The sequence below is a fragment of the Bufo gargarizans genome, chromosome 1, assembly GCF_014858855.1.
Source record: "Bufo gargarizans isolate SCDJY-AF-19 chromosome 1, ASM1485885v1, whole genome shotgun sequence".
In the NCBI taxonomy this organism is placed as follows: domain Eukaryota; kingdom Metazoa; phylum Chordata; class Amphibia; order Anura; family Bufonidae; genus Bufo; species Bufo gargarizans.
The window spans coordinates 392,044,289-392,069,984 of NC_058080.1; the positions used below are offsets into that span (position 1 = coordinate 392,044,289).

The 25,696-nt window shown below is 42.8% G+C and overlaps 1 protein-coding gene across 1 annotated transcript in view; it reads right to left on the bottom strand.

Moving 5' to 3' along the window:
- The window catches only part of LOC122931665 (complexin-1), a 262,791-nt gene that overhangs the window by 67,900 nt on the left and 169,195 nt on the right, over window positions 1–25,696 (bottom strand). Inside the window, exon 2 of the mRNA XM_044285738.1 lies at window positions 10,791–10,966. Within this exon, the coding sequence (XP_044141673.1) occupies window positions 10,791–10,966 (176 nt within the window). The remainder of the gene's footprint in view (window positions 1–10,790; window positions 10,967–25,696) is intronic.

Consider the following 25,696-nt stretch of genomic DNA (forward strand, 5'->3'; position numbering starts at 1 on the left):
CCTTTTTTCAAGAACCAAGAGAATGTTCAAATGAGAACATTTTTCATGCAGAAAATTCTGGGGGGAAGCCTTGCCTGGCAGTGTGTTATTGTAAATAAAAGAGCCCTTACACTGTGTGATCCAGCGCAAGGCAAAGGAGAGCATCGGAGCTTCAAATGCTCCGATGCTAATATCAGGGGGGCTGCCTGGGTGAACTTATGGGTATTTTCGTGTTCAGCTCTGAACCCGTACAACCCTTTTAAACTATGTTAAATAGTCAGGAAAATGAAGGAAAATTTGTATTAATTGTCACATGTTTATCGCCCTGCAAATGCTAGGCACTATTCACTCTGGCATTATGGCTCATTCACCATGCAACTGTTTGTAACAAATCCTGACAGATCCCTTCCCCTATCAATCCTTTTCATTAACTTTTCTAACAAGAGAGAGCAATGGAAGGACAATAATACCAGTTTTAACATAGGTTTAAGATTTTTATTTTTGGTAGTTATTTGTGGCATTTACTAGGAACCTTTACCAGTATAGTAAAAGAGACAACAATGCAGTTTATCAAAATAAATGTCTTAAAAAGTGCTGTTTCTCACCACATAGGTTGAATAAAAGTGCCAAATAACTCCATACAATACTGTGTAAAATCATTCTGCCAGAATTTTCTGCATGAAAAATGTTCTCATTTGAACGTTCTCTTGGTTCTTGAAGAAAGGAGGAACATTAAAAAATTGCACACACAGCAAAAAATTATGTTATTTTCTGCCCTGTTCAAAAATGTATAACAGGATCCCTTTTTATGTGTAGGCTTATACCATCACATGCCCCCCCATATGGAGTTAAGACGTTTTTATGTTTTTTCACATACTCAACATCCCATTATTTGTAGATCGGTGCGCTCTTCTTGTCTGGTGTGCTACCCTCTTTCTTATGTTGCAGAGCCTATAAAGAGTTGAAAGCTTGAGCTGGGTCTTCTACCCTTGGGGCTCAAATCAGATGTATGTGCTTCCCCTGGAAATTGAAAGACTCCTTTCCTATGTAATCCTTCCCACTAAAATAAATGTCATTTCCTTGTATTGTCATTCCTAAGTTGAACTCAGCCTTACCAACCTTCACCCTTTGGGAGAGGTTTCATTATAACGCAAACTGCATATTTGGAACAATTTGCTATTTCTATTTTAGCATTTTAACTGAGAAGTTGTATATGTTCATAAAAGTGATTAAAATTGCCTTACCTTTGCAAATTCAATGATACTAAGACAGTTTATTCATGTCATGCATCCTAAAACAAGACAATCCTCTTTCAAGGACAAGGAGATTGTTCCATCATGCCCTTATGACCATTTATTCATCCACATCCACTGATCTGGTATACATCAGATGCAGACTGTAATTACAGAGCCATTTTCTCATATTTTTTATTCCTTATCAGCCCATGATATAAAAATTGTGGCTAAATAGAGAAAGGCCTTGGTAGCACCAGGGGTTGTTTGATTTAAAGGGTTTGTATGAGTGTTTAATACTGATGTCTTACCCTCAAGATAGTATATCACAATATCTGATTGGTGGGGGGGGGGGTCCAACTCCCAGCACCCCCGCTAATCTGCTATTTGAAGAGACTACGACAGTTTGTGGCACTTCTAGGTCAAGAATGTCACATTCATCATTCACATGGCCTATGCACAGCTTACCAGAGCACCATGCTCTCTTCAAACAGCTGATCTGCGGTGGGTGTCTGGAGTCGGCCTCCCTTTGTTTAGAAGCTGATGACCTACCCTGAGGATAAGTCATCAGAACAAAAAAATCAGAAAACCTCTTTAAAGAGTAAGAAACAATTATAAGCATATGGGACTATAATTGTTTTGTGTGTTTTATAATGCAACTATGCATGTTATTTATCTAGTCACCTATTAAAGCTCCAACAGGTGGGCTTTAGCACTGCCCTAGCCGTTTTACAGGCTAGGGCAGCACTAAAGCCTGCCCATCAGTGCTAGTGACATCACTGGGCTCATTGCTGGGCCGAAATCTCCGCCTGGCAGCCCTATGAAGAGTCCGGTTCATCACCGGAACTCCAGAAAATGCCTTTGCACTGCGAGATTTAGTGCAGGGCAAAGGAGAGCATCGGAGCATGAACTGCTCCGATGCTCAAGTCAGGGGGGCTGCCTGGGTGAAAATGGGAATATGTCCGGGTTTAGCTCTGAACCCGGACAACCCCTTTAATGAAGATAAACAGCCTTCACCTGAACTTCTTAAGAATGCCCCTTTCTCTTGTGTTCTTGTACTACGACATTTAACAGGCACGAAGATTATAATTGTTATAATTATAATACTAGACAATATTACTTAGCCAACTTAAAGGGAATGTGTCATCAGAAAAAATACATGTTTAAACAGTTTTTAGAATTTTTGGTGAGTTTTTTAATTTTCTTTTCACTATCTATATATATTTTTTAAAGAATGTATATAATCCTGCAATTTTTGCACCAACCACTAGGCCTAATAATAGGTCATGATTTCTTGTTCTGTTCAGGTAACTTTTTAGTAGCTATTATCATTATCACTAGAGATGAGCGACTTTTAGAAAAATTTGATCCGGCAGCTTTGCCGAAGTTCCACAAGAAATTACTTTGAAGTCACAAATCACTTGTAAATAAGGTATACCCAGGCCACTCTGCGTTGGGGTACGGCCACATGGAGAGGCCATGCTGCCGGTGGATTGCGCCCATGCTGTGGTGAAGAACTGCGCGGCCAATCAGCCAGCAGCTATTTTTCATTTAATTATGCAGGACAAATTGCATAGTTGGTCCACCAAAGTGTTAAAATGGACCCAGCTATAAATTGCTAAATTTACAGTATATCATGTATATTCCATGGCCTTGCCAAGACTTGGTTTACCTATGGTAAAAAAAAGATAGGGGTATAGGCAATAACTTTAAACTTATCTCACTGCATCCAAGCTAATTTCTTTCTTCTATAGCTGAAATGGAAAACAAATCAATAAAACTGGCAGAAAACTAGAGACTAGCTAAAACTTATCATTCTGAGGAGTTTTAAAGCTTAGAAACATTTTTGAGATGATTTTCATAAAGACCTAGAAGACAATTATACATGCCATGAAGATTACATAAATGGAGCTTATTATGGACAATTTAAAGCGTTCGATGACAGTACCGAGTAAACATGTACTTGTGCTGGAGACACACATAAGGTTCATAGGTTGAAATGGATGATTTAAATGAAATGCATACATAGGGCAATAAGAATGCATGGCTTGCCAACATTTGAGACTCATTGTATTCCTAAGGCCTCCTGCACATGACCGTATCCTTCTTGTGTTCAGCAAATAACTACGGAATGCGGTCCATGTGCATCCCGCAATATTTGCAGGACCCATTGTAAAAAAGCCTATTATCGCCTGTAAAATGGACAAGAATAGAACAGGCTCCATTTTGAAATAAACGGGTCCATGTGCGATCTGCAAAAAAATTGAGGATCGGACAGGGACCAAAAATACGGCTGTGTGCATTTCCTGGATTCATTTCCTTTCCAGGTTATAAGAAGTCTCTCCTCTCTTACCACCATAGAAATGTAGGAGGCGGACAACTGCTTTGTGCCAATTTCAGGCAGATTGTTGTAACAGGCTGCAAGAATTAATGGTTTTGATATGTTTAAGGACCCTAGTAGCTCCATTTGATTAATTATGAAACTATCCCCAAGTGTTCACTTTAAGATAAACATTTATGTAGACGATATTGGATTTTTGTATAGTATGTTAAATACTATAATATAGGGAAAAATAATATATTCAGTTTCTTTCTTCTATTTTAATGATGGTGAAATGACAGTTTAGAACAGTAATGGTTTTGGTGGAGGATTTTAAGAATATAAAGATACTTTTTCTACCCTCCACTTACTGTATATTTCCTCGCTCTTCTTAAATAATGTAAGTGCACATGGATTTTTAGCGTTATAACAAGTAAGGTAAAGAATAACCAGCAGAGAAACCATATATTACATAAAAGTACACAAGAATATGAATACCATATTATAGGATTTTAGTTGATTCCCTTGAAGTAACAATTTTAATTGCTATATTCAGTTCCAAATGCATATTTTATAGCTAGCCTAAAAATCTAATTGATGTAAAAAGTTATAAATTCATCGCAATACTGATCATGACAGCCTTCATTATAGTCTGCAAAATGTGAAAGAGCCCAAAGAATTATCGTCATTAACCCCTTAGTTATCATGAATTTTAAGGTGGTTACTAAGGGGCTCTAGACTGGACTGTTTTACGGTGGCCCAGTCTAAGCGATGCACAGGTCCCCATGCAGTGGAGAGCATGCAGTCAGCTGTCACATGAGAGCTGTGCTCCTGCTCTAAAGGCCTGGACTGGCAGAAACCCTGATCCAGGCTGTTTTACTCATTAGATGCTGCAGCATTATCGCCCGCGGCATGTAAGAACGGACTCCCCCGCTCTCCCATTGGCACCCTACGAATAAGATCGCAGGGTGATGATGTCTGTGCATATAGGCTGCAGCCTAATTAAGGTCCATGGCCAGCCTCCAGTGTGTCCTAGCAAGCATGTTGGTGGATGTCAGTATAGCACTGACAGTAAAATACATTACACTGCATGAACAGCCATGTGGACAGCACAGAAGAAGTGTCTAACAAGGTGACATGGCTTATGAAATAGAGCAAAGGGCACAGAATATCAACAAAGGCTATATAAGAAAGTGTCATGTAGTCATCTTACCCAGCCATTGGTCACAAGTAGCCATAACTAGAGTTGAGCGGACACCTGGATGTTCGGGTTCGAGAAGTTCGGCCGAACTTCCCGGAAATGTTCGGGATCTGAACCCAATCCGAACTTCGTCCCGAACCCGAACCCCATTGAAGTCAATGGGGACCCGAACTTTTCGGCACTAAAAAGGCTGTAAAACAGCCCAGGAAAGGGCTAGAGGGCTGCAAAAGGCAGCAACATGTAGGTAAATCCCATGTAAACAAATGTGGATAGGGAAATGAATAAAAATAAAAATAAAATAAATAAAAATTAACCAATATCAATTGGAGAGAGGTCCCATAGCAGAGAATCTGGCTTCACGTCACCCACCACTGGAACAGTCCATTCTCAGATATGTAGGCCCCGGCACCCAGGCAGAGGAGAGAGGTCCCGTAACAGAGAATCTGTCTTCATGTCAGCAGAGAATTAGTCTGCATGTCATAGCAGAGAATGAGGCTTCACGTCAGCCACCACTGCAACAGTCCATTGGCATATATTTAGGCCCAGCACCCAGGCAGAGGAGAGAGGTCCCGTAACAGAGGATCTGGCTTCATGTCAGCAGAGAATCAGTCTGCATGTCATAGCAGAGAATCAGGCTTCACGTCAGCCACCACTGCAACAGTCCATTGTCATATATTTAGGCCCAGCACACAGGCAGAGGAGAGAGGTCCCGTAACAGAGAATCTGGCTTCATGTCAGCAGAGAATTAGTCTGCATGTCATAGCAGAGAATCAGGCTTCACGTCACCCAATATTGGAACAGTCCATTGGCATATATTTAGGCCCCGGCACCCAGACAGAGGAGAGGTTCATTCAACTTTGGGTAGCCTCGCAATATAATGGTAAAATTAAAATAAAAATAGGATGTGAAAGTGCCCTGGAGTACAATAATATATGGTTAAGGGGAGGTAGTTAATGTCTAATCTGCACAAGGGATGGACAGGTCCTGTGGGATCCATGCCTGGTTCATTTTTATGAACGTCAGCTTGTCCACATTGGCTGTAGACAGGCGGCTGCGTTTGTCTGTAATGACGCCCCCTGCTGTGCTGAATACACGTTCAGACAAAACGCTGGCCGCCGGGCAGGCCAGCACCTCCAAGGCATAAAAGGCTAGCTCTGGCCACGTGGACAATTTAGAGACCCAGAAGTTGAATGGGGCCGAACCATCAGTCAGTACGTGGAGGGTTGTGCACACGTACTGTTCCACCATGTTAGTGAAATGTTGCCTCCTGCTAACACGTTGCGTATCAGGTGGTGGTGCAGTTAGCTGTGGCGTGTTGACAAAACTTTTCCACATCTCTGCCATGCTAACCCTGCCCTCAGAGGAGCTGGCCGTGACACAGCTGCCTTGGCGACCTCTTGCTCCTCCTCTGCCTTGGCCTTGGGCTTCCATTTGTTCCCCTGTGACATTTGGGAATGCTCTCAGTAGCGCGTCTACCAACGTGCGCTTGTACTCGCGCATCTTCCTATCACGCTCCAGTGCAGGAAGTAAGGTGGGCACATTGTCTTTGTACCGTGGATCCAGCAGGGTGGCAACCCAGTAGTCCGCACACGTTAAAATGTGGGCAACTCTGCTGTTGCGCAGGCAAAGCAGCATATAGTCGCTCATGTGTGCCAGGCTGCCCAGGGGTAAGGACAAGCTGTCCTCTGTGGGAGGCGTATCGGCATCGTCCTGCCTTTCCCCCCAGCCACGCACCAGTGATGGGCCCGAGCTGCGTTGGGTGCCACCCCGCTGTGAACATGCTTCATCCTCATCCTCCTCCACCTCCTCCTCATCCTCGTCCTCCTCGTCCTCCAGTAGTGGGCCCTGGCTGGCCACATTTGTACCTGGCCTCTGCTGTTGCAAAAAACCTCCCTCTGAGTCACTTCAAAGAGACAGGCCTGAAAGTGCTAAAAATGACCCCTCTTCCTCCTCCTCCTCCTCCTGGGCCACCTCCTCTTCCATCATCGCCCTAAGTGTTTTCTCAAGGAGACATAGAAGTGATATTGTAACGCTGATAACGGCGTCATCGCCACTGGCCATGTTGGTGGAGTATTCGAAACAGCGCAACAGGGCACACAGGTCTCGCATGGAGGCCCAGTCATTGGTGGTGAAGTGGTGCTGTTCCGTAGTGCGACTGACCCATGCGTGCTGCAGCTGAAACTCCACTATGGCCTGCTGCTGCTCGCACAGTCTGTCCAGCATGTGCAAGGTGGAGTTCCACCTGGTGGGCACGTCGCATATGAGGCGGTGAGCGGGAAGGCCGAAGTTACGCTGTAGCGCAGACAGGCGAGCAGCAGCAGGATGTGAACGCCGGAAGCGCGAACAGACGGCCCGCACTTTATGCAGCAGCTCTGACATGTCGGGGTAGTTGTGAATGAACTTCTGCACCACCAAATTCAGCACATGCGCCAAGCAAGGGATGTGCGTCAAACCGGCTAGTCCCAGAGCTGCAACGAGATTTCGCCCATTATCGCACACCACCAGGCCGGGCTTGAGGCTCACTGGCAGCAACCACTTGTCGGTCTGTTGTTCTATACCCCGCCACAACTCCTGTGCGGTGTGGGGCCTGTCCCCCAAACATATGAGTTTCAGAATGGCCTGCTGACGTTTACCCCGGGCTGTGCTGAAGTTGGTGGTGAAGGTGTGTGGCTGACTGGACGAGCAGGTGGAAGAAGAAGAGGAGGAAGCCGAGTAGGAGGAGGTGGCAACAGGAGGCAAAGAATGTTGCCCTGTGATCCTTGGCGGCGGAAGGACGTGCGCCAAACAGCTCTCCGCCTGGGGCCCAGCTGCCACTACATTTACCCAGTGTGCAGTTAGGGAGATATAGCGTCCCTGGCCGTGCTTACTGGTCCACGTATCTGTGGTTAGGTGGACCTTGCCACAGATGGCGTTGCGCAGTGCACACTTGATTTTATCGGATACTTGGTTGTGCAGGGAAGGCACGGCTCTCTTGGAGAAGTAGTGCCGGCTGGGAACAACATACTGTGGGACAGCAAGCGACATGAGCTGTTTGAAGCTGTCTGTGTCCACCAGCCTAAATGACAGCATTTCATAGGCCAGTAGTTTAGAAATGCTGGCATTCAGGGCCAGGGATCGAGGGTGGCTAGGTGGGAATTTACGCTTTCTCTCAAATGTTTGTGAGATGGAGAGCTGAACGCTGGCGTGTGACATGGTTGAGATGCTTGGTGACGGAGGTGGTGGTGGTGTTGGTGGTACATCCCCTGTTTGCTGGGCGGCAGGTGCCAACGTTCCTCCAGAGGAGGAGGAAGAGGCCGAGGCGGCAGCAGCAGAAGAGGCCGAGGCGGCAGCAGCAGAAGAGGTAGCAGGGGGAGCCTGAGTGAATTCCTTGGTTTTAAGGTGTTTACTCCACTGCAGTTCATGCTTTGCATGCAGGTGCCTGGTCATGCAGGTTGTGCTCAGGTTCAGAACGTTAATGCCTCGCTTCAGGCTCTGATGGCACAGCGTGCAAACCACTCGGGTCTTGTCGTCAGCACATTGTTTGAAGAAGTGCCATGCCAGGGAACTCCTTGAAGCTGCCTTTGGGGTGCTCGGTCCCAGATGGCGGCGGTCAGTAGCAGGCGGAGTCTCTTGGCGGCGGGTGTTCTGCTTTTGCCCACTGCTCCCTCTTTTGCTACGCTGTTGGCTCGGTCTCACCACTGCCTCTTCCTCCGAACTGTGAAAGTCAGTGGCACGACCTTCATTCCATGTGGGGTCTAGGACCTCATTGTCCCCTGCATCGTCTTCCACCCAGTCTTGATCCCTGACCTCCTGTTCAGTCTGCATACTGCAGAAAGACGTAGCAGTTGGCACCTGTGTTTCGTCATCATCAGAGACATGCTGAGGTGGTATTCCCATGTCCTCATCATCAGGAAACATAAGTGGTTGTGCGTCAGTGCATTCTATGTCTTTCACCGCTGGGGAAGGGCTGGGTGGATGCCCTTGGGAAACCCTGCCAGCGGAGTCTTCAAACAGCATAAGAGACTGCTGCATAACTTGAGGCTCAGACAGTTTCCCTGGTATGCATGGGGGTGATGTGACAGACTGATGGGCTTGGTTTTCAGGCGCCATCTGTGCGCTTTCTGTAGAAGACTGGGTGGGAGATAATGTGAACGTGCTGGATCCACTGTCGGCCACCCAATTGACTAATGCCTGTACCTGCTCAGGCCTTACCATCTTTAGAACGGCATTGGGCCCCACCAAATATCGCTGTAAATTATGGCGGCTACTGGGACCTGAGGTAGTTGGTACACTAGGATGTGTGGCTGTGGCAGAACGGCCACGTCCTCTCCCAGCAACCACTTGGTGACAGGCGCAGCTTGCCCCTGATGTAGTATATGGCCAAAAAATAAACAGACTATTGCTGGTTAAATGCACTTGGTGTGACAGCTTGACCAACCACACTACTGAGGGTTAAATGCACTTGGTGACAGGCGCAGCTTGCCCCTGATGTAGTATATGGCCAAAAAATAAACAGACTATTGCTGGTTAAATGCACTTGGTGTGACAGTTTCACCCTGATGTAGGATTTAGCCAAAAAACAACCACACCATTGAGGGTTAAATGCACTTGGTGGCAGCTTGTGCTGGCGCAACACAAGACACAAAATGGCCGCCGATCACCCCAGAAAAAAGTGACTGAAAAACGCTCTGGGCAGCCTAAAAACAGTAAGCAATTCAATAGCAGCAGTTCAATCATCCACAGCTGCAGATCGATCACTGGATGGAGTCTTTTGGAGGAGTTAATCAGCCTAATCTCGCCCTAACGTCACAGCTGCAACCTCTCCCTACGCTAATCAGAGCAGAGTGACGGGCGGCGCTATGTGACTCCAGCTTAAATAGAGGCTGGGTCACATGGTGCTCTGGCCAATCACAGCCATGCCAATAGTAGGCATGGCTGTGAGGGCCTCTTGGGGCAAGTAGTATGACGCTTGTTGATTGGCTGCTTTGCAGCCTTTCAAAAAGCACCAAGAAAGCGACGAACACCGAACCCGAACCCGGACTTTTACGAAAATGTCCGGGTTCGGGTCCGTGTCATGGACACCCCAAAATTCGGTACGAACCCGAACTATACAGTTCGGGTTCGCTCATCCCTAGCCATAACCTCTTTAATTTTTTATTTTTATTTTTTTTCAAATGTTATGATTTTCTAATCTACCTTTTACACAGATCATTGATCAGGAATGAACAGGGACATTCATTTGGCTGATCTTTTGCCTGTAGTAATGATCATTTACCTCCAAATATTTTTTATCAGTATGTGTATAAACTTTATGAACAAGCATTAAAAGATTTGTTTTATTGCTAATCACTACTCGTAAATCGCCCGCATAGTAGAACTATATGCGGAAAATATCTATTATTGTTTCTGCTAATAGGAGGAATATAGCAGGATCCCAAAAAAAGTCTAACATAGTAACATAGTAGTAACATAGTACATAAGGACGAAAAAAGACATTTGTCCATCCAGTTCGGCCTGTTATCCTGCAAGTTGATCCAGAGGAAGGCAAAAAAAAAAACTGTGAGGTAGAAGCCAATTTTCCTCACTTTAGGGGAATAAAAAATTCCTTCCCGACTCCAATCAGGCAATCAGAATAACTCCCTGGACCAACGACCCCTCTCTATTAGCTATATCCTGTAATATTATTACACTCCAGAAATACATCCAGGCCCCTCTTGAATTCCTTTATTGTACTCACCATCGCCACCTCCTCAGGCAGAGAGTTCCATAGTCTCACTGCTCTTACCGTAAAGAATCTTCTTCTATGTTTGTGTACAAACCTTCTTTCCTCCATGTGCATGACAAGCTTAAACTGAGCATTGAACTTACATTTTATGCTTTCAATTCTTAGCTTGTATGCTAATATTGTTAAGTAAGTAACAAGGACAACAAAGTGGTATTTTGTTGTATTGTAGCTTTGAGATAAAATTACAGAATTTAATTATGACCACAGTGATATGAATAGATGCTGACATCTTAAAGTTTTAATATATGATTAATGGCAAAATTGTAATTTTACATTGTTATTTTCGTGCCTTACCTTATCCCTAATACCTTGCCTCATGACTTCTCTCTCTGCTTCCATTTTTGAATATTTTGCTTTCCTTTCTTCCTCCTGTTGACGCAGAGCCTCTTGCTGTTCTTCCATTTTCTTTTGGGCATCTGGATCCTTCTCTTCGTCCCCCCCAAGCATTTTTCCCATGTCTTTTGTAGCACCTACAAAATAAATTGTTAGAATTTAGTATACATGTATTTAACTGAATAAATTATCCTGGATACTTAGGTTTTGCTTAGTTATATCCTGTTCATATACTACATATGCTAAAGATGCTTGACTTAAAACTTGACCATGCTAATTTAGCACTTCATGTTATGTGCTTTTCTTTCAAACTCTAGTAGGTATAATGCAAACATGTTTACCTAGCACAATATACTTTAAACATTTTATAGGAGTGTTTCTGCATTAATATACATTTCCATTAACAGTAAATCCACAGAAGAAATGAGAACAGGGTGGCTGCTTTATGTCCCAGAACAGAATGTTATGGTGACAATGCAATCAGTGTTTTATCTGTGGAAGATGAGAGGGTTGTCCAACCTGCAAAAACCGTCTTGCTCTACCACTCCCTTGGTGCACTGTTGAAATTTTTAATTTACTGTATTCGACAGTTGCCCTTTAAATAAACAAATGGAAACCTTAAGAGGAAGAGGGATTATTGGTCATATATAGGCAATATGATCACACCAACTGTTAAAACAGTAAAAACAACAAATAGCAATATAGGGATCCCAAAAGTTTTTTTTTCTTGTAAAAAATGTATCAGCTGCCTTAAACTGGGTCGTACAAAACCAATCTATGAAATAAAAGCTAAAGAAGTCCTTTACAAACAGACAATATTATATGTCATACTAGAGGGGTCATATATTTAATAATATTTCCATGTGAGATATTTTACGTAGGTAGAACAAAAAGACGCCTAAAAGAATGTACTTATGGAGCACATATATAATATAGAATAATGATAAGCAGCATAGGCAATATTCGTTTTTGCAATATTTTGCAAATGTTTGGCCTATTATTTGCCATAAATTCACAAATTCTAGAATTCGTGATCTCCAGTCAATACAGGCGTGGCTCACTTTTGCTACATTTTTCAAGCTGCTAGAAGTTTTCTTGAGACTGGAGACTGGACTGGAGAAAATGGTGGTCAGCAACTTTCGTGATTGTGAGGAAGAACTCCTGATCACTGTAAGTAATTTTACATTACAGCACTGTTTTTGATTACATTTCGTACATCACTGTACATCATAGCACAGTAATTCCTATCACACTATCTAACACCCTGCGCTATATCACTATCTAACTTACACTGACTATCTCCCACTAACTATCTGTATTATATATATGAGCTAACTAACTAATGTAATTAAATAAGGATCCAGATGACTCAGAAAAGCACAGAGCACACTGCTCTCTCTCTCAGAACTGCACAGAACTGCAAAAAATAGCAGAAAATGGCTGCTGGGGAGGTTCTTATATAGTAAGGGGTAGGCAACTTTCCTATTGGTTGCTAGGGATGTTGCTAAGCTCAGACAAAGGTATTTATAGCCTTCTCAATGGCCCACAAGCAAGAAGTAGTGAGGGTAATGATGAAAAAAAAAGTTGAATATTTTGAGAATACAAAGATATAGCACTATATTCTAGATCTTTGCGAATTCTCGAAGTGCCGATATTCGCGCAAAAAATTAGCGATTAGAATATTCACGATCAACACTAATATAGAGCGAAAATATGAAGGACACCCTGTATTGAGACATTATTCTGAGGTACATGGGGGGAAATGGAAAGGGTATTCTGTATGCGGTATAGAGAAAGTTACAGTGAGTATAAGAGGAGAAGATTTAATCAAATATTAATCGAGAGAGGAGACTAAGTGGATTTTTTATATTAATAGTCTAGCTCCATGGGGTCTCAATAGTGAGGTTGAATTGTTTGCTTTTGACAACTAAAAGGGTCACATATGTGTATACCCAGTCAACTGACATGGATTTTCATAACTCCACCCAGGAACCCGGCTAGGACTTATATAGAGGAGACTGGTATTCCTGAGAAAGAGAAGTGATACTTCTCGAAATGTTTCCGATTTTTTTCCCATTTTAGCTTTCGTAGCTCTGCTTAGGTGACATCACCCCGCTCGATACCAGAGTGCCAGCATCAAACTGAAGGCGTGCTGCTGGCGGGGGCACGCTTCCATCTAAAAAAAATATAACTAAACTGCCTCTAAAGGACTCCAGGATTGAGCCAAGCCATTGGACCTTTTACCACAGCTGGACTATCAAAGGAACAGACCCCGGGAGAAACAAAGGTAGGAGTGATTTATATCACAAACCAACTGCACTATTCGTATAGGGGATATTGAATGTGGTGGAATCTCAACAGGAGCCAATTAAGAAAGAGAGGTTTATATTTGATAGTTTGCACAGAAACAATACTGTTTTTTATATTGCAATTATTTTAGTTAGTTGCGGTTCCGACAGTTTCTTGCAGCACTATCAGTTTGCATTCTCTAATACCGCAAGGTGATCACAAATCTTGTTGGTCTTTTTGGTCATATACATGGTCTGCATGCTGATACAGTGTCTGTATTAGTCTTTATTTATGCTATTCAAAGTAGACCCATAGGCATATGGGTGTGATTATTGGATCTGCAAGCACAAGACTGAAAGATATGAAGAGAGAAGGTAGAAGAGAGCAAGGACTCAGTATGAAACCTACCACTGTTTCGAAAACTCTGATTCATCTTTATAAATAAAATAAATAAAAAACATGGGCATCACATTCAACAAGCTATGGTAAACTATTGCTGCTAACCAAAAATGTATAAAAATATTCTTAGAACACCCTTTTAGCAACTCTTTGAGCCCACTTTCCACTTCACAACCTCTTTAAGGCCAGCTCAGGAGTGCAACATGACCATTCCCATACCATAGGCACGAACCACTGCCATTGCAGGTCCAATGACTTGATATAAAATTATCACTGATCTTTACAACACTCTCAGGCAACAGACCCACTTTCAGGACAGAACCCATGGCCAAAACATGGGTACAGAAATGTACCCCTATCACGACTGCGAAAAACCAGGCTAAGATTCATAATTTCTTGTTAGAAAAAGCTGCTCTGTAGTTCAAGCTACTCCTTTAAAGAGAGACATACTATTCAAATTAAGAGAAATGTAATTTAACTAAATGTAATTTAACTATTATAGTCCACAAAATGTCTTGAAGACGTTTGTTGATATTCTTATAGATTGCTAAATTCAATCTTTGAGAAAAGCAGCTTTCATATTCATTACATCACCTTTTAAGAAACAGAGACATGTTTGTGAACATTTATTGTTATACTATGATACTGATGTATCAATGGATGGGAATGATACATTTTACTTAAATAATTTGTATTCCTTGACAACTTGGTAAGTGAAAGGGATTAAAAGGAAAAAAAAAGAAAAGAGACCAAGTCCTGTAGTCATCAGTGCCAGCATTAAAGGACAACATAATAAATAATTGACATTAAAATAAATGTTCACCCTTTACACACTGTAGATCTAGAATTTGGCATTGGTTAATCTTAGTATACATTTAGAATTTATAGGCATAGAGTTAAATTATACATTTTAGGATTGTTGCAGGCACCAGTAGAGGGAGCTTGGGAGTCTTACAGCATATGACATGCTTCGAAAGAATATATCCATTTGCAATAAGATCCTCCTAGTGGTGGCTCCAGACAACAAGCATTTTATAATTTAACTCTTGTTTAGAGGGGATTCAAAGTTTGATCAGAACTCCATACTCAACCATACATTATGAAATTAATCACCAAAGTATTTTGGACGTACAAGTTGCTTTTACGAGTGGTATTTACTGGAGATGAGCTAATCGAATCAGACGAAGTGGAATTCGATCTGAATTTCAGGAGAAATTTGATTTGCGAATGCAAATTTCCTCGTGCTTCATGGTATGAATTGCAATTTTTCCTAAAATGGTGGCTACAATGGCGGCTACACGTGTAAGGACATTGGGCAAGGAACTCTTGGAAGGCAGGCAGACCCATAATGCCATGCATGCAGCCAATCAGCAGCCAGCCAGCTCGATGATGTCACAGCCCTATAAATACCCGCAGCCATCTTGGATTCAGACATTTTTGAGCGTTCTGAATGCAGGGACAGAAGTTGCAGGCGCTAGGGAGCGTTATACTGAAAGCCTCATTGTGAAAAAAAAGTAATTTATAAGTGCATGGAAACATTATTCAAATTGCAGGAAAACGATAGTGAAGAATTATTTCACAACATCTTAGTGCAGGGAGAGACGTCTGAAGTCGCTAGGGACACTGCTAAAAAAAAACTCATTGTGAATAAAAAAAATGATTTACAAGTGCAGGGAACCATTATTTGGGGATCCAGATAGCCATTTTACAGCTTTGGCATTCCAACAATTTGTTCTTGCCATTGGGGTTCAAGTGCTATCTATTCAGCTGTCAGGGCTGCAGGTATATGCGGTAAAATCTTTATTAAAATATAACTGTCATATATTTTTTTCGGAGTATTGGATTGTGGTAAATAATATCTCCTTGGTGGCCCTATTTTAACTTTTCACTGTGTACTCAATTACCCCTTAATTCCACAGTTTTGTTCCCTGTACTGCCTACTTTTACCTGTGCTTAAAATAAGGTTGCTATGCAGGGTCCGTCTATGTGTTGAAGGACGGAGGACGCAGAAGCAGGCAGCGTGCAAGGTCAGATTACTGACAGCCAGGGACTGTAAGTAAATGATTAAAGCCAGGTCCTCCCCAGCAGCTGATAACAGTGCCTGGGCTGTGTGCACTTCTCCCTGTCCCTGCGCTTGGCAGACGCTCCCTCACTCAGCAGAGCTGGAGAAGGCAGAGTTGGTGCAAGGCAGAGCAGGGAAGGGAGATCTGCCGCCTTAGTGTATAAATGAAAGCAACATGTGGTAAAAGGACCCCTTTCCTTTGTGCTGCAGGAGATTAACCCTTTAGGGGGAGGGCTCTGGTTACTGACACTTTTGGGGGGCTATTGTTACCGGCTAGTGAGGGCAGGCGGGATTAGCCTCAGGGTGAGGGCAGTAGCGGCCATCTTAACTGAATAGTGAAAGTGCAGTTTTATGCAGACTGGTTGCTAAGGGCTGAATCTTATTAAATATGGGGTAAGTCAGTCTAATGGTAACGGATTCTGGAATATCATGTTATTAGTAACTACATATATGAAAATTGAAATTAGGGTCTAAGTGTGACAGTTATCCTTTAAAGTATTTTGGTCGAAAAACAACATTTATTCAGTGGTCAGTGCTGGAGTTATATGTGGTAAAACCTTTTGTGACGTATTTCGGTCAAAAAACAAATTTTATTCAGCGTTCAATGCTGCAGTTATATGTAGTAAAGTCTTTAATGACGTATTTCTGTTGAAAAACTAAATTTATTCAGCGGTCAGCGCTGCGGTTATGTGTGGTAAAATCTTTATTGAAGTATTTTGGTCGAAAAACTACATTTATTCAGCTTTCAGCGCTACGGTTATATGCGGCAAGTTCTTTAGTGACTTATCATGATGAACTTTGCGACTCTTCCGGGCTCAAAGCTATCTTGAAGCTTTGTCTTCTCATTGTCTGTAGCTACTAGAGGTCTGTTCATGACAGGCAGGTTCCCCCAGAAGTTTCTGGGTCATTGAGCAGCCAATACAGCACTTGCATCAATCTTGACAAGATTCGTCTACAGGTGGAGAGAAATAGTTTTTTGGAATGCTTTCTCCATCATTACCATGTCGTCAAATAAACTGAAGACTGACAGATTCTCTCCTGTCTTAGGCAACACTTAATTTTGCAACTCAACACTAGTTGCATTACTGAAAAAACAAGAGTTACATCCCATGTCTGTGTGAGTCAGCTAGAGAAGTGCAGTGTAAGGAAGACTGCTCTAACCAGTGACCTTGGCCTATTGACTACCTGTGCAGCCATGAAACTTGTGAGAGCAGTGAAAAGTGCATTTGTGTAACACCTGCCAGTGATTGCATGCTGAAAACTGTAACTGATGTGCTTCAACGTAATCCTTCAGTAAAGCACTGTTCTTCTGTTAACTAATTATTACCTGTACCATTTCACTGCACCAACCACAGCTACACCGAGGGACCCTTACTTGCATCTCAAAACCTTTCACTTCAAGGGCACCTCAATATACATCAGACAGGAGGACCATGAAACCAGAGAGTCCCCAGAAGGGTAGACCAGGTGTGCACTTTCTATTACAGGCTATAGCTACTAGAGAGGGGTCGTTGATCCAGGGAGTTATTCTGATTGCCTGATTGGAGTCGGGAAGGAATTTTATATTCCCCTAAAGTGGAGAAAATTGGCTTCTACCTCACAGGGTTTTTTTTTTTTTTTTTTTTTTGCCTTCCTCTGGATCAACTTGCAGGATAACAGGCCGAACTGGATGGACAAATGTCTTTTTTCGGCCTTATGTACTATGTTACTATGTTACTGCACAGCTCCAGGGAGAGAGAGTGCGTGCTATGACCACCATTCTTCCAAATGTCACTCCAACCCTCTCCTCCTCTCCTCTACGTCTGGGCTCACTGGACGTATTTCTTAAAAAAACCTAGTCATCTAGCAGCCCAAATCTTGAGATACTGTATGTTGAGCCAAAAAGTAAGGTAAAGAATTACACATCTCTATAGTATATATTATAGCTGATCAAATATATCCTGCATGACTGTATAGATATTCAGTGAGAGTTTCTTATTTTATATAGTAATATCCATGTTCTTTTACATCTGGAACATGTTCAGAAATGATAGATTTAAGGATACTAGCATTTTTAATGTCTATATGATTACCTCAATTCACCTTACATCTATTCATGAGATAAAATGAATTTGCTTGCAAAGCCCAGGTCAGAAAGTTCAATGCTGTTCACTGTTATAGCCATTACTTCTTGAAATCTATCTTCAAAAATGAAATGCATTATGGAAAAAATGATGGTATAAAGTCAGTAATGTTCTCACCCCATTAAAATAAATTGCATTTTTGGCTAGAGATCAACCATTTCAAAGGTCTCAGGACTAGTCACCATGAAACAGTCTTACTACCGAAGCAGTTTTCATTTAACTGATGCTTACAGATATCAGAAAGTAAGTTAATTTATGTATCTTAGCAAGAAGCAAACAAAAATAATTTTTCTATGTAGTGTACATAGCTTGAGCAAGCTTTTTTTTATTTTTTGGGAAATGTATGGACTTCCTACTATGAATTAACAGAAAAATGGCATGTACTGTCAAAGTAAAGGCAAATTTGCAAATATACTTTATTCATTACAATTTAGAAAACAAATTTATACAAAACGATTCAACTCCCTAAAGTAGTGATAGTAAAGCCTTCTGTGGAGGTTATAACGGTATCAACTCTATATAGAGAGGTCTCCAACAGCTTTGCACATGCAGTTCCTACAAATGTTAACATTTATAAACTTTTGATAAACATTTTAACATTTGATAAACTATGTCAAGCATAATCCAATGTATCCAAATAAAGAAGTAACACGCCCAAAAATTTCTAAAAAAGGAATTCATTCACCCAGTGGACTGCAATATTTCAGTCCCTCTCAGGAGCAGACTGGGAACTTAAAGTGACCCTGGGAAAAATACTAAATTGGCCCCGTTTTGTTATCAGGTCCAAATTGATGAAAGGCAGGGCCAACACAAGTAGGCGGGACCATCAATACCATATTGAGGCACATTATACCAACCCAGCAAAGCTAAATTCCACAGTCCATCAGAAAATACTGCTACCAGCAGCACAAAATACATCCCCAAAGACTTCCACTGGAAAGCCGTGAGGAGGGCTCAGGCGGCCCCCTGGGCATTGGCCCACCTGGAAGTTTCCCTGGAAGGTCAATGGCCAATCCACCCCTGTTCCCTCTGTGGAAACATTCTCAAGCCATAGCCATGTTGCCATATAGTGACTGCAACATTGTTTTCAATAGGGTGACTGAAACACTTTTTTAAAGATTTTTCAAGTGCTACTTTTTTATTTGGATATACTGTAATTGATTGAAGATTTTCAGAATCCAGACTTCTGAAGCTTGTATCCTATTTTCATATGTATGCTTTTTGCTGTGGTGCCCTCCTTTCTGACATGTTACACTTAATGATGTCTATAAATAAGCCAAGCTAAATTAGATTGAGATCTGGTATTACAGTATATTTTTCCAATACAGTATTATGTTTTTTTTTTAAGTCTTTCGAGTTTAGCTTTGACTTTACATTTAGGGCTGTTGCCTTGATGAAAAAATGCATCTTCTACCAATTTGCAGCTCTCTTGTAGACAGCAGCAGGTCTTCCTTCAAGATTTCACAATAAGTTGCTGCATTACTTTTATCTCTTTACTGTCAAACGTGTTCAAGAGCTTACTGCATTTATACTGCCTTCATTTGTTGACTTTCTTCTTTGCTACTTGATTATAGTAAATGGAAAGCTCAGTCTTTAATGACAGGCATAAAAAATAAAATTATGCTTTTACTGAAGCCATTCTTTTGCTATAAAACAACCCGTTAATTAAGATTTGTATAGAAGAAAATATATATTAATCCCTGCTGTAAAATCTATTTCTTTAATTTCTAACTTATTTCTTCTTATGAAGATTTCAAATGTTGAATTTTAATGGAAAGCACTAATGAGAACATAGAAAAAAAATATAGATGAAAGCTTCAAATTGTAGCTTTTAGCAATAGAGAGACCATTTAGCAACAAGGATAAAGAAAATCACTTATCTGGGGATTCAAGCTGTTGTCTATGAAAGAAAATGTAACCTTTCATAGTTTTCAGTTTTTTTTGCTTTTAAATTATATATTTTAAATATAGATGTTCGGATAATTTTTAGGAGAACATGCTTTTTATTAACGCTGTGTGTGTTAATAGCTCCTTGCAAAATAATTATTTGCCATATTTGAAGTAGAAAAGCTCTTTTCATAAAGACTTAAAGGTTAATACTGTATCTTCCGAGCTCTACAGTGGTGGATGAGAATGATATTTTCATGTAATAAAGTGCTGTTAGCTATGTGGATATAAGCTACTGTAAATTTCCTTTGGCCAAGGCCCAAAAACATTCAAGCTAAGTATATCTGCCAGACATTTGCATTATTCTTGCAGATAATGCTATTGGCATTATTTAGCTTCGGGGTCTCTGTATACTCTGAATAGCTTATAGAAAGTTACTTTGCAAATAGTTTAAAACACATTGGAATAGATTTACTAGACTTGTGCCAAAAATGCTAAATGGGCGTACATGTTTTTCCCCACATATATTATGTTTATAAGGCACTTTTTGAATCTCATGTAACAAGGTTGTTTTACTCCAGACATAGATATAGCTTATGATGACCCACCGTGTGCCAAAATTGTGGCAAAAACAGTTGCAAATTAGGGCAAAGTAAGTAAACAATGTAAAAATTAGACAAAACTATCTAAAAATTTACCAAATTTACAATTTAGCATGCACCATTTTGATAAATTTGGTGCATCTGTCCTGTGTAAAGGTGTAATATGGTATTAGTGTAATATTTATGGTCATCTTTTTGGAGTGCCTGTTATTTTTAAACCTTTTTGTGTGAAGATTGCCATTTTTTACATTTACCACACATACTACATAGCAATTTTTTTTGTCTAATATTATTTATTGTAAAGCTGCCATCAGTTTTTACCCCACCAAGGAACAGGAGTGGACTAGAGACTTGTTTTCTTACTTTTTAAGAAGTTGCAAGTAATAAATCTGGCTAAAATGTAGCTCCGCACACAAATATCTCTCCTTCTAGCTTGGCATGCACCATTTAAAACACACTGGAAACACTTCTTAAATAGATCACACAGCCTTCTCCACCAACAAAATAGCAAAAATCACTCCATTTGTCTGGCGCAAAGCCTTTCATACATAATACGTTTTTACTAATTAATAAGATTATTAAACCTGCCCAAAATCTGAATAGTATTCATGAAACCTTATGTGTCTCTATGGTTACAGACTAGAAATAAGCTTCGCCACAAAGTTTGGATTCGGGACCTGACCTTGACCTGAACTTGACCCTGAACCCGAACCCCATTGGAGTCAATGGGGAACCAAACTTTGGGGCTCTAAAATGGCTGTAAAAAAATAATAGAAAGGGCTAGAGGGCTGTAAAAGGAAGAAAAATAGGGGTAGGAGCAGGACAATTGCCCTGTAAACAAATGTGGATAGGGAAATGAATTTAAATAACATAGAATAAAAAAAAAGTTAAAAATAATATTCTTGAATTAGGAGGTGGAGGTCAAAGTGGAATAGAAGGCTGAGGAGGCGGGGACATGGCGGTGTAGGTGGAAGCGGTGGTGGAGGAGGAGGTAGCCAACACTATTTTAGTATTTTTTTGTATTTTTAGTATTTTAAAAAAAATTGGGAAGACCCCAAAACATTCTGAAATATAAAAAAGAAAAGAAAGAGAAAGTGTGCTGTAGTATACCAATGGCTGGGTGCGGCCGGTATGCTTGTCTATTCTGCACAAGATACGGACAAGTAATGTGGGATCCATGCCTGGTTCATTTTAATGAATGTGAGCTTGACCACATTGCCTGTGGACAGGCGGCTGCGCTTGTCTGTGATCACCCCCCTGGCCATGCTGAACACACATTTGGACAATACACTGGCCACAGGGCACAGGCCAGCACCTCCAAGGCATAAAGGGCAAGCTGAGGCCATGTGCTCAATTTGGAAACTCAGAAGTTGAATGGGGCAGACCCATCAGTCAGTACGTGTAGGCGTGTGCACACGTACTGTTCCACCATGTTGCTGAAATGCTGCCTCCTGCTAAGACGTTCCATATCAGCTGGTGGTGCTGGTTGTGGCGTGCTGACAAAGCTTTTCCATATTTCGGCCATGCTAACCCTCCCCTCTGAGGTGCTGGCTGTGCCCCAGCTGCGTTGGCGAGTGGCGACTTCTTCCTTCTCCTCTGCCTTTGCCTTGTGCTTCCACTGAGCCCCCGGTGTCAGGTGGGAATGCCATCAGCAGCGTATCTACCAGCGTGCGCTTGTACTCACGCATCTTCCAATCACGCTCCAGTGATGGAATTAAGGACGGCACGTTGTCCTTGTAGCGGGGATCCAGCAGGGTGGCCACCCAGTAATCAGCACCGGTTAGAATATGAGCAATTCGGGGGTGGTTGTGCAGGCACTACAGAATGTAGTCGCTCATGTGTGCCAGGCTGCCCAGAGGCAACGACAAGCTGTCATCTGTGGGAGATGTATCGTCTGTGTCCTCTGTATACCCCCAGCCATGCTCCAGTGATGTCCATGAGCTGCTTTGGGTGCCACCCTGCTGTGAACACTGTTCCTCCTCCTCATCATCCTACTCCTCCTCATCCTCCAGAACTGTGCAGTAGCTGGATAATTGTGTACCTGGCATCTGTTGGTGCAGGAATCCACCCTCCGAGTCACTTGTTAAAGATTGGCCTGATAACCATGGAAATGATCCCTCTTCCTTCCCCTCTTCCTCTTGTGCCACATCCTCTTCCATTATCGCCCAAAGCGTTTTTTCAAGGAGACATAGAAGTGGGATTTTAACGCTGAGGATTGCGTCATCGGCACTGGCCATGTTGGTGGAGTGCTCGAAACAGAGCAACACAGCACACACGTCCTGCATGGAGGCCCATTCGTTGGTGGGGAAGTGGTGCTGTTCCGCAGAGCAACTCACCCGTGCGTGCTGCAGATGAAACTACACTATCACCTGCTGCTGCTCTTAGTCTCTCCAGCATGTGCAAGGTGGAGTTCCACCTTGTGGGCACGTCACATATGAGGCTGTGAGCAAGAAGACCCAAGTTACACTGCAGCGCAGACAGGCGAGCAGCAGCAGGGTGAGAATGCTGAAAATGCACACAGACAGACCGCACTTTCTGCAGCAGCTCTGACATATCGGGTAATTTTTCAGGAACCTCTACACCACCAAATTCTACGCCAGGCTAGGGATGTGCGCCAAAATGGCTAGGCTCAGAGCTGCTATGAGATTTCGCCCATTATCGCACACCACCAGGCTGGGCTTGAGGCTCACTGGCACCAACCACTCATCAGTCTGTTGTTCCATGCTCGTCCACAGCTCCTGCACGTTTTTTTTTTTCCCCCCAAACAGATGAGTTTCACCTGGCTGTGCTGAAGTTGGTGGTGAAGGTGTTACACTGACCAGATGAGGAGGCGAAAGAGGAGGAAGAGGAGTAGGAGGAGGAGGCAACAGGAGGCAAAGAGAAACGTCCTGCAATCCTAAGTGGCGGAAGGACATGCACCAAACTGCTATCCGCCTCAGGCCCAGCAGCCACTGTATTTACCCAGTGTGCAGTTAGGGAGATATAACGTCTCTACCCATGCTTACTGGTCCACATATCAGTGGTTATGTGGACCTTGCCACAGATCACGTTGCGCAGTGCACAGCTAATTTTGTCCGCCACTTGGTTGTGCAGGGCGGGGATGGCTCGCCTAGAAAAGTAGTGGCGGCTGGAAACTACATACAGTGGGACAGCCATCGCCATAATTTTTTTAACAGTCTCTGTCTCCACCTGAGGAATGACAGCATTTTAAAGGCCAGAAATTTAGAAATTCTGGCATTCAGGGCCAGGGATCGCGGGTGAATAAGGGGGTACTTCTTCTTTCTCTCCAGTGTTTGGGAGATGGACAGATGAACGCTTCCATTGGACATTGTGGAGATGCTTGGTGACGGACGTGGTGGAGTTGCCACATCCTGTTTGCGAGGTGGCAGGTGCCACTGTCACTCCAGAGGGGTAGGAAGATGTCAAGACTGCAGCAGAAGAGGGACCAGGGGGAGCCTCAGATCTTTTGGGGTTTTTGAGGTGTTTACTCCACTGCAGCTCGTGCTTTGCATTTATATGCCTGGTCATGTAGGTGGTGCTCAGGTTTAGAACATTTATGCCTCTCTTCAGGCTCTGATTGCACAGCATGCAAACCACTCGCGTCTTATCTTCAGCACATTGTCTAGAGAACTGCCACACCAGGGAACTCTTTGGAGCTGGCTTTGGTATGCTCAGTCCCTGGGTGTGGTGGGCAGTAGCAGAGTACTGGCTAGGGGACGGCCACTCTGCTTTTGCACCCTGCTCCCTCTTTTGCTGTGCGGCTGGTGCTGTGCGACCACCACCTCTTCCTCTGAACTGCACACGTCACTCGCATGACCTTAATTCCATTTGGGGTCTAGGACCTCATCATCCTCAGCATCATCTTCCACCCACTCTTTACCCCTGCCCTCCTTGCCGGTCTGCACACTGCAGAATGCCGCCACATTTGGCAACTGTGTTTTATCATCATCAGAGATGTGTTGTGGCAGTCCTCCCATGTCCACATCCTGAAACATAAGTGGTTGGGCATCAGTGCACTCAATCTCTTCCACTTCTGGAGCAGGGATATGTGGATGGCCCTCAGAAACACAGCAGAGTCATCAAAAAGCATAAGAGACTGTTGCATGACTTGGGGCTCAGACTGCTTGGCTGATTTGCAAGGGGGTGAGGTAAAAGCCAGATGTCCATAGGCTGCAGGTGCCAATTATGCGCTTTCAGCAGGGGACTGGGTGGGAGACAATGTGAAGGAACTAGAGTCACTGTCAGCCACCCAATCTACTACCGCCTCTACTTGCTCTTGCCTCACCATTCATACACCGGTATTCGGGCCTACAAAATAACGCTGAACGTTCTGTCGCCTACGTCCTCTCCCTGCAACAGGAGCTCCACCGATCCCAGCAGCACCACGACCAGGGCCACGTCCCTTATTTGATGCTCTCCTCTTTATTTGAGGTCACCCACCGAACTAGACAGATCGGGTTCGCTCAACACTAATTTTGGGCCAAGCAGCTTAAATGGGGTAAGAAATCAATTGAAGATGTTCCCTGTTCAGGGCGACCTATGCAACCATAATCAGAGGAAATGTGATGTAAAGTGGATACCATGATTTTGGAAGATCGTCAGGTCAAAGTCAGTGTTATAGCTCATGAATTAGGAATTTCAGTTGGCACAGTTTCCAATATCATTCATGATGTTGTGATGATGTCAAAGGTCAGTTCCTGGTGGGTGCCATGAATGTTGACTCCTGAGTAAAAATTTGTTGCCAGCAATTTAGCCAAGAGAATTTAGACATGCTTAGAGAAAATCCAGGAGACTTTTATTCTCAAATTTTTACAGTTGATGAAACTTGGGTCCACCACCATGATCCTGAGACCAAACATGGGAGCACAAGGGGTCACCAACTCCAAATAAATGTCAGGTGCAGCAGTCAGCAGGAAAGATCATGGCAACAGATTTTTGGGGGATACAGAAGGCTTTTTGTTACTAGAATTTGTGCCGTACAAGACAACAATTACTGGATACACCTATGCTTTAACCATGAAGGGATTATGTGAGACAATCAAAGAGAAACGCCATGGGACATTGTCGGCAGGTGTATTGCTGCTTCAAGAGAATGCACCAGCTCACAAGTCTCGCAAATCACAAGTTGCAATCAGGGAGTCCGGCTTCATTGAGCTTAACCGTCACCCTTACAGTACAGACCTGGATCTTTCGGAACCTGAAGAAATATCTGGGTGGACAATGATTTCTTGATGATAATGCAATCAAAGAGGTGGTGTGAGGGCATCTGATTACTGGAGGTTATATGTTGAGTATAGGGATAGGTTAAGGAAGGATATATCTGAACATCCCCTGCAGATACGTATTGTGGGATCCAGAGTAATGGAAATACACTGTATGCTATGTGACATCTACTGTATGCACTAACTAAGAAACCAATGAAAATGTACGGAAATAAAAACAAGAGAGCTTGAGTGGCATATGCCAGATTCCTATCTGCTGTAAGGATACAGAGCTATACAATCA